Source organism: Ceratotherium simum, chromosome 4 (assembly GCF_057802395.1).
Source record: "Ceratotherium simum simum isolate JZ-2026a chromosome 4, ASM5780239v1, whole genome shotgun sequence".
Taxonomy (NCBI): domain Eukaryota; kingdom Metazoa; phylum Chordata; class Mammalia; order Perissodactyla; family Rhinocerotidae; genus Ceratotherium; species Ceratotherium simum.
The window spans coordinates 87,657,345-87,671,281 of NC_141903.1; the positions used below are offsets into that span (position 1 = coordinate 87,657,345).

At 41.3% G+C, this 13,937-nt stretch overlaps 1 protein-coding gene across 1 annotated transcript in view; it reads left to right on the forward strand.

The window, feature by feature from the left end:
* Positions 1 to 620: 620 nt before the first annotated feature.
* Positions 621 to 13,937, forward strand: part of AP3B1 (adaptor related protein complex 3 subunit beta 1) — a 254,487-nt gene continuing 241,170 nt past the window's right edge. The window contains exon 1 of the mRNA XM_004420431.3: positions 621 to 856. Within this exon, the coding sequence (XP_004420488.1) occupies positions 729 to 856 (128 nt within the window). The 5' untranslated portion in view covers positions 621 to 728. The remainder of the gene's footprint in view (positions 857 to 13,937) is intronic.

The following is a 13,937-nucleotide window of genomic DNA, read 5'->3' on the forward strand; positions in this document are numbered from 1 at the left end:
CTCTATTTTATTTTATTTTTGGCAGCCAGAGGCCAGTAGGAAGCACTCCCTTAGCTCCAAGGAACTGCTGGTCCCTGGATTTTCCTTCAAAGCTTTCACTAGAATGATCACGTCTGGGCGGATCCTCAAAGGCACAGTCTGGAGAGGTTTCCTTAACGTGTAGAGGTCTGGGATAAAGGTTGAAAGTAAGGCCACGCTGGCTGGAGGGAGAGGAGCAGAAACCAGCCTGAAAGGAAAAGCGATCATGATGGGTTTAGGAAAGTTGATCTGGGGTGTTAAATGGCGTTTCAGGAGAAATCTGAAAGCTATTGGTTTACAGCAGGAGTCAAGCAAAGACGTGCCCTGGCTCGGGGAACCTCCTCAAAGGATCAGCATGGATATAATGGGGCGCTCTGTAAAGACAGACTGTAAAAGCGGAGAGCCCAGTGTTCCGCACGCCCGCGGCCTCCCTTCGGCTCAGCCGGGTCAGAGCCTCTCAGCGTCCTCAAAAACCCGGAGAGGGGAAATCCAGGCGGGCCCTGGAGCTGCCGGGGTGGGCGCCGGCCAGCGCGCACACTGGGCATGCGCAGGGGGTGGGCCGCCGGGTTGGCTTCGGGAGCCGTGACGAGTCCGGAAGCGCCTGCGCGCGCCCCTCCGCGCGAGAGCTAGTTTTGTTCCGCGTCCTGCGGCCGGGAGCCTTCGGAGACAACCTCGGCAGGACCGAGCCGGCGGCCGCCAGCACCGCAGCGATGTCCAGCAACAGCTTCGCCTACAACGAGCAGTCCGGAGGAGGGGAGGCGACGGAGCTGGGGCAGGAGGCCACCTCGACCATTTCCCCCTCCGGCACCTTCGGCCTCTTTAGCAGCGATTTGAAGAAGTGAGGAGAAAGGTTTGGGGTGCGGGGAGGGCCTGAGGAGCGGGGGACCCCGGGGGAGCGGGCGCCGGGCTCGGGCTCCTGGCGAGGCGGGGTCGTCCTGAGCCGGCACCCGCGCCGGGCGGTAGCGTTTCCCGCAGGTGGGCGCGGTGGGGTCAGTGGGAGCGGTGGGAGTTGTTGGGGAGTCTCGGGTGAGGGTGTGTAGGGGTCGCTAGTAGTTCTCAAACTTGAGTGAGAAAACAGCCATCTGGAGAGCTTAGGTCCCAGCCCCAAAGACTCTCCTCTGACTGAGTGGGTCTGGGCCGGGGCCCGGGAATCTGACTCCTGAACACACAGTTGTAGCCAGTTCAATGTTTGCTGGGTCACACTTGGGGAAATTCGCATATAAGGGTGAAAGGAGTGTTTGGACAGTTGAGAGGGCGAGTTAGAGCGTGAGTGTTGCTGATGGGAGACCTTTCTGCGACCCCGGAGTGTAGGGGCCTGGAGGTGTTGTAGGCGCTTTATGAATGGACAGATGGAAAACGATGTATGGCTGTGACTGTGACGAGTGCTGTTGAGGTGACCGAGCAGGTTGGATTTAAAATAAAAACGGCTAACGTTTCTTGAGTGCTTGTGTGTTTGTGCAGACTACTTTACATTTATCTCAGTCAGTCCGTCTAACAACCCTGTGGCGTGTTACCAGATACTTCTCTGATCCCGCTTTGCAGATGAGGAATTGAAACACGTATGGGTAACTTGCCCGAGATCACAAAGCTAGAACCCTGCATTGCCTGGATTTGAACCCAGACCTTCTAATCGTAGAGCCCATTCTCTCAAGTACTTGGATACACTACTTACTACATGATGAAATTTATGGTACTTTTATTAGAGAATGCATACAACTCATTAAAAGTTTAAAACTTTGAATAGTAGCTGTGGACAGTGTATGACCTTGAAGCTTTAGAAATGAGAAACGTTTTGGTCATTGAACTGCAATCTACTGGGGTTGAATAGACACAAGGAGACCCCTGTTCTGGAAGTGGTCACTTAATCTCTCTTGAACCTACATTCTCTCGTTTATAAAATGGTGATATTTCTTGCCTTTTTAAAAAAAACTAAATGACAAAATATATGTGAAAAACTTAAAGCTATTCTGTTCCTCTGCTCTAAATTTTTACAATAATTTTTTATTTATTTTCATTTTTTTCCCCCAAAGCCCCAGTAGATAGTTGTATGTCATAGTTGCACATCCTTCTAGTTGCTGTATGTGGGACGCGGCCTCAGCATGGCCGGAGAAGCGGTGCGTTGGTGTGCGCCCGGGATCGGAACCCAGGCCGCCAGCAGCGGAGTGTGCTAAGCCATGGGGCCGGCCCCTAAATTTTTTTTATTGAAATATAATTAACGTATCACATTTTTGTGACCAACATCATGATTGGGTATTTATATTATTGGGAAATGATCACCACAGTAAGTCTAGTTAACATCAGTTGCCATATGTAGTTGCAATTACTTTTTCTTGTGATGAGGACTTTTAAGATCTACTCTCCTAGCAATTTTCAAACATACAATACAGTATTATTAACTATAGTCTCTGTGCTGTACATTACATCCCCGAGACTTATTTTATTATGTATTTTATAACTAGAAGTTTGTACCTTATGACCCCCTCCACCCATTTTGCCCACGCTCTGCTCTAATTTTTGATGATTTACTTTGAAATAGTTTCAAGTGTACAAAAAAGTTGCAAGAATAGTACAGAGAACTATCTCTTGTGCAGATTCACCAATTTTTAAAAATTTGCTACATTGTTTTCTTTCTCTCTCTTTCTCCATACACGCAGACACATACACACATTTATATTACTGTGTTTTCTGATCCATTGGAGAATAAGTTGTATACATGATGTCCTTTTACTCTTAATACCTTAGTGTGTATCTTTTAAGAACAGGGATATTCTCTTAACAACCATAGTACTGTTATAGTCAAGAAATTTAATATCAGTACAATCTACAGTCTATAATCCAGTGTTGTCATTTGTCCCAATAAAAAAAATATTTTTTAGCATTTTTTTCCTCTAGTCCAGGATCTAGTCCAGGATCATGTATTTCATTTAGTTGTCATATCTCTTTAATCTCCTTTAATGTGGAATAGTTCCTTAGCCTTTATCTTTTGCTACGTTGACATGTTTGACGAATACACGTCATTTATTGTATAGCATGCTAATCAGTTTGGGTTTGCTGGTGTTTCCTCATGTTTTGATTCATGTTATGTATCCCTGGTCAGAATACTACCGTAGGTGATATGGCCTTCTCCGACTATTGCATCCGGAGTCATAGGATGCCCATCTTCATGGTGTTAATTTTCCCAAAGGGTTGTTCATTATTTCTTTTTTTAAAATAATCTTTCTCTGGGGGCACCTTTTGAGACCATGCAGATGTCTTGCTCCTCGTTAAATTCATCACCCCCTATATTTAGCAACCATTGATGAATCTCCTGAACCAGTCTTGCCCACAATGGCTGCAAAATGGTGATGTTCCAACTCTTTGACTCCTTCCACTGTTCTGCTCTTTGGCCTCTTGTTCTAAGCTGTGTGTCCTTTCATCCTCCACTAACCATCTCAAGGATGCCTAATCACTCCCTAGTCACAGGATTATTGATGATTTTTGTTTTCCGAATTTAATCTTATTTATCAATCTTCTTTATCCCCTCCCCCCTTTAAACAAAACCAGAATTAGGGAGTTTTAGATGAAAGCAGATCCTATATATCATTTATTGGTTAATCAAGCCTGTGTATTACTGGCTTCAAGATTTTCAGTTTCTTCATTTAAAATGAAAAGAACTGAGTTTTGGGTATTCCCTTCTTTGGGCATTGTTGTAAACTTTTACTGCTTTAGATTTTTTCTAAGTTATTTTCCTTCTTTGTCTTAAACAAAGCTCTTCTTTTTTTGTGTGTGTGTGTGAGGAAGATCAGCCCTGAGCTAACATCTGTCGCCAATCTCCTCTTTTTGCTGAGCAAGACTGGCCCTGGGCTAACATCTGTGCCCATCTTCCTCCACTTTATATGGGATGCTGCCATAGCACGGCTTGACAAGTGGCGCGTCTCTGTGCACCTGAGATCCGAACCTGCGAACCCCAGGCTACTGCAGCGGAGCACAAGCACTTAGCCGCTATGCCACCCAGCCGGCCCCAAAAGAAGCTCTTCTTTTATCTTAACCAATTTGGCTGTGTGTGTATAATTAAAAAATAATTCTATTTCTGGGGGCCGGCCCGGTGGTATAGTGGTTAAGTTCCTGGGCTCTGCTTCCTCGGCCTGGGGTCCACAGGTTTGGATCCCGGGCACAGACCTACGCACCGCTTATCAAGCCATGCTGTGGCAGGCGTCCCACATATAAAGTAGAGGAAGATGGGCACAGATGTTGTTAGCCCAAGGCCAATCTTCCCCCAGAAAAAAAAAATTATATTTCTGGATTAAACATTTCATTAGGAATTAATTTCTAGAAAGAAATAGACAGATTAATTTTTCTTAGAAATAGTAAAACTGCTAAATTTCTGAATCTCTTTTATTTTTTTTTGGTGAGGAAGATCAGCCCTGAGCTAACATCCATGCTAATCCTCCTCTTTTTGCTGAGGAAGACTGGCTCTGAGCTAACATCTATTGCCAATCCTCCTCCTTTTTCTCCCCAAAGCCCCAGTAGATAGTTGTATGTCATAGTTGCACATCCTTCTAGTTGCTGTACGTGGGACGCGGCCTCAGCGTGGCCGGAGAAGCGGTGCCTCGGTGTGTGCCCGGGATCCGAACCCGGGCCGCCAGTAGCGGAGCGTGCGCACTTAACCGCTAAGCCACGGGGCCGGCCCCTGAATCTCTTTTCTTTTGAGAGTATCACAGTGTATTAGAAAGAGCATTGGACCTCAAGTGAGAAGACCTGGATTTAAGTTAATGTTTTCCACTTGTAGAAGTGTTTTCTTGTTCAAGTTGCTTGATCTCTTCAAACTTCAGTGTCTTCATTTCTAGAAAGAGTATGATAATACTTGCCTATTTGGTGAGGTTCTCATAGGGCAGTATAATTGAAAATGATTTTAGTACTATTTGGAAAAGTTGTGACAGCTTCACTGAGGTGGTGACATTTTAGATCTTAAAGCCTTAGGTTTTCACCAGGTGGAGGAAAGGGAAGTTCTTCAGGCAAAGTATGTGGAAACCAGGGGAGTTGCAAAAGAAAATGCATCTTCAGATGAGATATAGATTTAGGCATCAACATTTAGAGTTGTTGGCAGCAATTAAAGCAGGGGAATGGATGAAATCACCCAGGGAGAGCTTTTCTTGTTAGAAGAGAAGGCAGTTTAGACAAAACCCTAGGGAACACCAACATTTAAGGTGTGAATGGAAGAAGAACTAGGGAAGAGACAGTGCTCGGAGGAGTAGGGAACCAGAAGGATAAAAAAAAAAAGGGAAGCTAAGAGGGAAGTTAGTAAGCTATGGTCAGCTATGTTTGGAGTTGCAGAGTGAGGGCAAATAGAATGAAGGCTGAGAAGAGGCCCGTTGGGTTTAACAATTAAAAGGTGAAGTCCCTTATGAAATTGGGGTGGACTTTTCACTTGTTTAGATTCACAGAGCTAATTTAGACCAAAACAGAGTGCTGCATGCTCTCCTGTAGTCATACTGCATCAAATAGTAGGATGTAGTCAATGCTGCATCAGTGTATTTGCATTGCAAATTAAATTTTATTAATTGTCATGTTTGCAACATCAGCCATGAAAATTTCATTGCATAGAACCATTTAACCTTTAATATCAGTGTTTCTCAGTGGAGTCCACTAGGAAGATTACATGGGTCTGTGGTTTGTATGCAATTACAACCAATCTGACTTGATCTCTGCTACTTGTTTTTTTTTTTCAAGAAAGCATATAGAAGTGCAGCTGAAGGAGAGTAACCTTTTATAGGGATGTTCTTAAGTTTACTTTAGTAAAAATAAAGATAAACCAGTCCCAGATGTCAGTTCTTTATTAATAGTAACACATTATTTTGGACATACCTCAAAGAGTCATTGTGTCTCAATAGGAGGTTCTAAACTTTTTTCTGTGATTGTTTCCATTTTTTATTTATAATATTTAATTTTAATAAGGGTCTATACCATATTTTTGTTATTTTTCATTTAACAGTTTTTAATAGTTCTAGTTGTTTGAAGCTTGCTCTGCTTTCTTTTTACTTGTCCTCGTGTTTCTCATTGATACCTTATGTCATTCAGTCATTCTGTATTCTCAGGTTATGTAGTGACTCAATGAAAATTTGTAGAACATTGTATAAAGGAACCTTTTTTGCACACTTGCCTAATATTGGTATAATTTATGTGAAGGTGCCTAGCAAAGTGTTTGGCTCATAATTTTACTTAGTAAATATTTTTGGGTCCTTTATTCAATCAAATGATTCAGAATCTACTGACATTTACTGTCTCTGTAGCCAGTGTAGTTAAAAAATAAAGCATGACTGATTCAGTGGACCTTATGCAGAAGGAAAACCTGGTCTGGTATCCATATTGTATTGTATTATACTGATGGATTATTGTATTCCCCTGAAGTTAATTATATATAGGTCTGGAACAGCCATTTTCTTCACGGCATTATTGAGTCTTTGCTGTGGTTAAGGTTAATTGACTTGGAATTGTCACAGAGGTATTGAGTGAAGTTTACAATCAGGATTTTTTGTCTCTCTTCCATTCTTCAAAGGCATCTTTATTTGCATATTTGGGATTATTCCATATGTATAGTTCATTCTTCTGTGTTTTCAGCGTAAACATAGAAAACAATGATAAGATCTTTATCTTACCTGTAAGAAACTTAGAATTTAGTTCTTGAGATGAGGCTAATGTGAGCTAACAGTCAGTAATACAAGTATATAGTTAACGTTAAATTGTGTAATAATTCTCAACTTTTCAGTGTGATATACCTACTAAAAGGTATTTATTATAAGCCTTTATTTATGTAAACAGTCCTTTACTACTGAAGAAAATGGAAATGCTGGAACTTTGAAATGTCAAACACATTTTAGCTTGAGATGCTGCAAGTGTTGGAGCCCTGAGTCGTTAGCATATTATGAAGAGGCACAGGCTCCTCATTGTGAATTCCTGTCTCTTGTGCTCAGGAGTCCAGGGTTGCAGTTATGAAAATACACTCCACTAATGATTTCTGTAGCATGCTATGGTCCTTCTCATCATCCTCAAGTTCTGAAGATTTGAATCCCTTGAGTCCATATAACTCCAGTTTGGTAACTGATCTATCTTGTTAATTCTGCTTAGATGGTTGAAATTTTGTGGTCACTAGATCTAGTTCTGGAGATGTTAACAACATAGTTGCCCTGCTATATATGTAAATTGGATCTTTTTTTATTTACAAAGGGCATAGAAAATATTAGGCAATTTCAATGTTTTATTGATTTTTCACTAAGTAAATGTCATTTGTTCCAAGATGGCTATTGACCAAAGAAGAAACTGTATAATGGTATCTGCAGTTCATTCCGAGCTAGATGAACTGGTTGTTTTTGTCTTTGCATAAATAAGGCTGCTGGTTTTACAAAGGGCCAGCTACTCAAGTTTTTTGTCACTTCACTGGTGCAGTAGGGTTCCTATAATTTAATTCTTGAAATATACTTCAAATTATTACCACATTGAACAAAAAATTGATGAAATACTGCCTGTAAGCAGAGTCGTACTTTCCAACAGATTATAAAAATTTTCCATTTTATTTGCTTACCTTGCATTTCTACTTGGAGGAGAGTCAGTTCTGACTTATACAATTTATCTAAAGAAATATTCAGCCAAGAAAATACTCATCCTTTGATATAGGATATGTTTTTTTAAGATCATTGATCTGGTGAAATCCAAGGAGAAAATCTGGAATACTTAAATTTCAAGGCTTACCATTAAATCCCAGGATATGAGATATTACATTATTTCTAAAAAGATTGGGAATTTAGAGCAACATTACTAGAACTGAATGATGAAAACAAGCAGAAAAGCAGACAGATGGTTAGTTGAAATGTTCTTTTTTACTGCATGAAAAGTTACGAACACTCATGGAATGACAAATGTATTACAGTGAAATAATTTGACAGTATTGCAGTTGTGTATATAAATGAACTACTGACAAAAACAAATTGCCTGCAGTCCAAATTCAAAATTTAAAGCGAAGAGCCCAAAGTAGAATAATCAAGAAGGAAATGATTTTCCTATATTTCATATTATCATGAATAACGTTCGTTGGCTTGTGTATTTCGGGAAGAGTTATTTAGCACATCGGCTGGAAAGAGTTCATAGATCCAGAAGTGAATAATTTGTAGTCAATGTCTGCTTATTGATAGGCTGATTATTTGTATTGCTGATAGGAACCGACCTAATTAGAAGGCAGTGTCTTTAATCCCTCAGCTGAGTGAGTTGGCATGGCAGCTGGACAAGGGAGAGACTCATGAATAAAGGCTGGTTTCAAAACCATGGGTTGACAGAGCTACACATCACCCAGCCTTACTCTAGGAATGGGTTTTCTCAGTTTCTTGAAGTCTAGGTTAAGAGTGAGGTCATGAGGGATGAGGGGGAAGTTAGTACTATGAGGGCAGATAGCTAAGGGCAGAGTGGAAGGTGGAGGCCAGAATGTGTAGGGCCTTCTAAGAGCTTTGGATTTTCCGTTGAATGAGAAGAGAAGCCCTTGGAGGGTTTTGAAGAGAATGGGTATTTGGAAGTCCGTAACTATTAATTGCCTCTTGTATGCAAGATATATTTCCTGCTTCAAAAATGTTATAGTCTGTGGAGTACTTGGGACCCGTTTCTTCATTTCTAGTGTTTTTTTTTTTCAATAACTTAAAAAAGTTATAGAGGTAATTTATTGATTCAGCAAATATGAGTGCCTTCTGTATGCTAGGCATTGTTGTTGATGTTGAGAATTAAGCAGTGGACAAGATGCCTGCTCTCATGGAGCATGTATTCTAGTGGAAGGAAGATAGGTAATAAACAAGTCAGTATATGGTCCATCAGTTGGTGACAAGGAGAAAAATAAAGCAGCGAAAGAGGATAGAGAGGGTGGGGATTGGGTTGGAGTTGGAAATAGCAGGATCAGGAAAAGATCCTTGAGAATTTGTTAATGGAGCACATACCTGAAGGAGGTGAGGGAGTGACATGCAGATGTATGGAATAGCAAGTGCTCAGGCCCTGAGGCAGGAGAATTGCTGATCTTTGTGACGATCAACAAAGAGGCCAGTATGGCTGGAGTAGAGGGAATGAAGAGGAGGGGGAAGTTGTAGATGAGAAGGTCAGAGAGGTCAGGGGCCAGATCCTGCAGGGCTTTGTAAATCACTGTAAGGACCGTGATTTTACTCTTAGCGGGAAGGGAAGCCATTGGAGGGTTTTGAACATAGGAGTGAGATGATCCAATTTACCTTTTAAATGGATCGCTTTGCTTCCTGAACTAGGAATAGACAGCAGATCTGAGGCAGGGAGACCAGCAAGGAGGCTGTTGTACTAACCCAGGCAAGAGAAGATGATGACTAAATTAGATTGGTGGTGGTGGAGAGGAGGGGTTGAGTTCTGGATACATTTTGAAGGTAGAGCCAATGAGATTTGTGATGGTTGGATGTGGTATGTGAGAGAAAAAGCTATCAAGGATGGGCACAAGGTTTTTTGCCTAGATAGCAGAAAGTTTGGAATTGCTGTCAACTGAAATGAAGAAGATTGCATGAAGAGGAATTTTTTAAAGGGAGAAGGGGATCAAGAGCTTGAGAATGTTAAGTTTGAGATGTGTGTAAGGCATCCAAGTGGAGATATTAAATAGGCAGCTGGACATATGAATCTGGAGCTTAGGGGAGGAGTCAGGCTAGAGATAAAAATTTGGGAGACATAAGATTATAAATGGTATTAAATATCACGGACTGGATGAGACACCAAGGGAGTGAGTTGAGAAAGAGAAGAGATAGAGTACTAAGCCCTGGGGCAGTCGTGGAGGAATTGTGTCATTTAGTACGAATCTGGTCAGGTAGGATGATTACTGACCAGCGGGTTTTGGATCTGTCACCGAGGAGGACTTGGGTGACCTGGACAAGCAGTTTAGTGCAGTGGCGGGGCTGAAAGCCTGACTGGAGTGGGTGCAGGAGAAGTGCTGCCTGGAAGGGAATGTTAGGTCAAGGGATTTTTTCTTTTTTTGAGATGGGAGAAACTTTATCATCTTGTTTGCTGATGGAACCATCTGATGAAGAGGAGGGAAAATTGATGATACACCAGAGAGGAGAGAATCACTGGACTGATATGCTCTTTTCCTTATAGAAAATTTAGCAAATACAAATTAGTTAAAAAACGGCAATCCTAATTTCAACACCCAGAGAGAATCAGTTAACATGATATAGATCATCTAGTCTTCTTTCTTTTCCATAATATGTGCTATGTATTTTTAAAGCAAAGCTATATGCCTTTATAGTGTAATAAGGCATTATAATTTGCTCTTTTCATTTATAATATATGGAGCCTGTTCATTTCTTAAGGTGATAGTCCTTTTGGGACAAATTGTAACTAAGTCACTATCTTGAAAGAGCTACTAAACTGTTAGAAAAGTAAACAACTCTGGTATACAAATGAAGTTATATAATTAGCTCCACTAAAAGTTTTAAATAGTATCTTGCATAGAGTGGGACCTCATTAGTTATTAACTACATAAATAAAGGGAATAACCTAACAAAAGAATCAATTCTGATGATGTTAGATGGTCGCACCGACCAGGGCTTTCCACACATACCTGTGTATACCAGGCAGAGGAAATAGCATATACATAGGTTTAGAGCTGTGCTGTTCAATACAGTAGCCACTAGCCGAAGGTAACTATTTTAATTTAATGTAATTAAAATGAAAAAATTCAGTTTCTGAGTCACGCTAGCCACATTTTTTTGTGCTCAATGTAGCTAGCTGTTACTATATTGGATAGTGCAGGTAAAGGATATCTTCATTACCACAGAACATTCTATTGGACAGTGCTGGTTTAAAGGTAAGGATTTAGAGCTTATTTAGGGAAGAGGAAAAGGTTCAGTATGGCTGGAGCACAGAGTTGGAGGGAAATGAGGGACTGGTGAAAGATGGTTGATAGGTAATCAGGGTCCATATTACGAAGGGTCTTGTATACCATGCTCAGAAATTTGAATTTTATCTTGAAGGTTTGCATAGTAAGAAGCTACCAAAAGATTTTAAGTAAAGGAGCAACATAATGAGATTTACATTTTAGAAAGATCACCCTCACTGCACCCTAGGTGTTTGGATTGGCCAACTATGTGAATGGTGCAAGTCTTCTGTGATATTGCAGACACAGAAGTAGAGAAAGTTTGGAGTGAGGAGGGGAAGTGTTGAGTTCCATTTTGGACCTGTTGAGTTTGAGATGCTAGTTGGGCATCTGTTAAGCAGTTAGATACATGAATGTGACGCTCAGGAGAGATACCTGGGCTGGAGATAGGGATTTGGAAGTCATCAGTTGATAGATGATTTTGGAAGCGATTGAAGGGAAGATGTGTGGGATGTGAGGAGAAGGCCAAGGAGGAATCTCAGTAAAGTCCACGTTGAAGGGAGTGGGAGAATTGGAGCTCTCTCAGAAGACCAAGAAGAGAGAATGAAGTGTGGGGAAACCCTCGAAGTTGATTGTAGAAACAGCTTTTGCATTGTGTTTAAGATTTAGGAAAAGGGGCGGACCTGGTTCTTCTGTAGGAGGAAGATGGCAGGTAAATTGTTCGTTGTGGTTTGTTGAGGCAGTATGGCATAATGCTTAAACACACCCACTCTGGATCCACTCTGCCTGGGTGTGAAAACTTGTCACAGAGCTAAGAAGTGGTACTTGGGCAGGTTACTTTACCACTCCATGCCCTTGGTTTCCTCATCTGTAAAATGGGATGAGGATGATAGGGATGATATTCCCTACACTCACTGAATTAAATTATTGTGAGGATTAAAAGATTTAACAAATATGTAAACAGTTAACAGTGCCTGATACATAATAAGCACAATAATTATTATTACTATTGTAACACCGTTAAGATCAATTGAGCTTTTTTTAAAGTTTTGTTTTTAAAACAATGTACTTTTTTCATCTGTTAAAATTTTAGAATCATTGTTAATTTTCACATTAACTCCTGCTTTATGTTTTTAATTTTCAAATTATCATTAGATTTCACATGATTATTTTTCTGAATTGGATTTCACAAGCATTTGTAACAACTAAATCATATAAAGTATCTTTAATGTACACCATATAAAAATAAATGAAGTTAATAAGCACTAGGTTAATTCTGTGTGTTTATCAAGGATTTGGGAATAATGATTTTATAGTATAAGGGAGTAAATAGTGTATTTGTTTAGACTTTTCTATGTAATGTTCAGTCTTGATGGCAGGTATTCTGTTGCTTTAAAGCTGTCTAGTCTTAAAGAAGGAGCTCATTTCTCATTTTCCTAAAAGAAGAGGGCCTTATGTATGTTTTGCTTTAACAGAAATCAAAGGAAGAGAGTGTTTCAGGGAGTTAAGTGGTCAGAACTTAACTAGCTGCTGGTGAGCAGCCCAGTAAAATAAGTAGTGTCAGAAGTAGTGTTTCTTTGATTCAGTGACAAGGCAGTTGTTGGTGACCATGGTGGTGGTGACAGCAGCGTTAGGGGAAATCAGATTGCCGTGGATTGAAGCATGTGTGACAGGTGAGTAGAGGAAGACCTCTTCTCTAAAGAACTTTGGCTTCAGGGGGAGGGGAAAGGATGGAATTGTAGGGACACAAGGAGTCTAAGGAGCTTCTGGTTTTTTTTTTTTTGGTGAGGAAGATTAGCCCTGAGCTAATGTCTGTTGCCAATCCTCCTCTTTTTTGCTGAGGAAGATTTGCCCTGGGCTAACATCCGTGCCCATCTTCCTCTGCTTTATATGGGACACCGCCACAGCATGGCTTGACAAGCGGTGCGTTGGTCCGCACCCGGGATCCAAACCTGTGAACCCCAGGGCAGCTGAAGTGGAGCGTGTGAACTTAACCACTTTGCCGCCGGTCCGGCCCCAGGAGCTTCTGTTTCAAGAGTTGGAGAGAGCTGAGAATGCTTAAATGCTCATTGAAAGGAGGCAACAGAGAAGGGTGTCGGAAAATAGAGATCTAGGACACAACAGAGAAAAGGAGGAAGGGAAGGATTTGGAGGCTGGGAAGTTTATAGTCTTCTGTTAATGAGGGAAAAATGGTTAGATCACCTGATGAGAGTGGGAGAGGGACGCGGAAGGGGTAGAAGTTTGCGAAGAGGTCTGAAGTAGCTGCTGGAGACGATGGAAAGACCCCCTGAGAGGAACCAGGAAGGCTTGCCGGGTGATATTGAGGGCTTGCCTAGTTGAGGTTAGAGACCATTGATTGTATTGTCAGCAGTCTGATCTTTTTCTCCAGCAGCGCTCAGCAGTCCTTGCATAGATTTGAAGAAAATGGTCAGTTCATGATGCAGGATTGAGGTTTTGCTAGATGGGTGTTATGAATGACAGTTTGGCAAGGTGGTTTAGGATATTGGTAAGAAAGATGTGGAAGTAATTAAACATGGTATCTAAGCTGGAGTGGGAAAGAGGTAAAGGTAGCTGGAGCAGATAGGGAAGATAGAGGGCTCAGGGGACCAGAAGTCTCTAAGAAGTCGAAGGAACAGGTGTAGTGGGAGTAATCGAGCGAGAGTGCTAGAAGGGTAGGAGATGGTGACCAGATGCAGAGTTGTATGAATGTAATATTTCAGGGATTGAGTAGTTTTGAATGATGACAGGGTTTGTGTAGGATTTGGGGTATTACTGTGGCTGAACAGCTGAAAGTTGTGTGGAGGTGAGTATCAGTAAAGATGATTAAGCCAAGGAACTTAGAAATCAGGTACTGGATGGGCTTCCAAGTGGATGTTAAAGTCCCTCAGAATAACAGCCAGTGGCTAAAATGTCTTATTGAGTGGAGGAGTGGCAGATGACAACAGCAAGGATGAATAGGGGTCACTAAGCTCAGTGGCGGTTATTTTTGAATATGTTTTTCTGTGTGGATGCATAGAGTCGAGTATCAGAAATAATTATTTCTTCTAAGATCCTCCCTTCCCCGTTTATTTATCAAGAGTGTGAA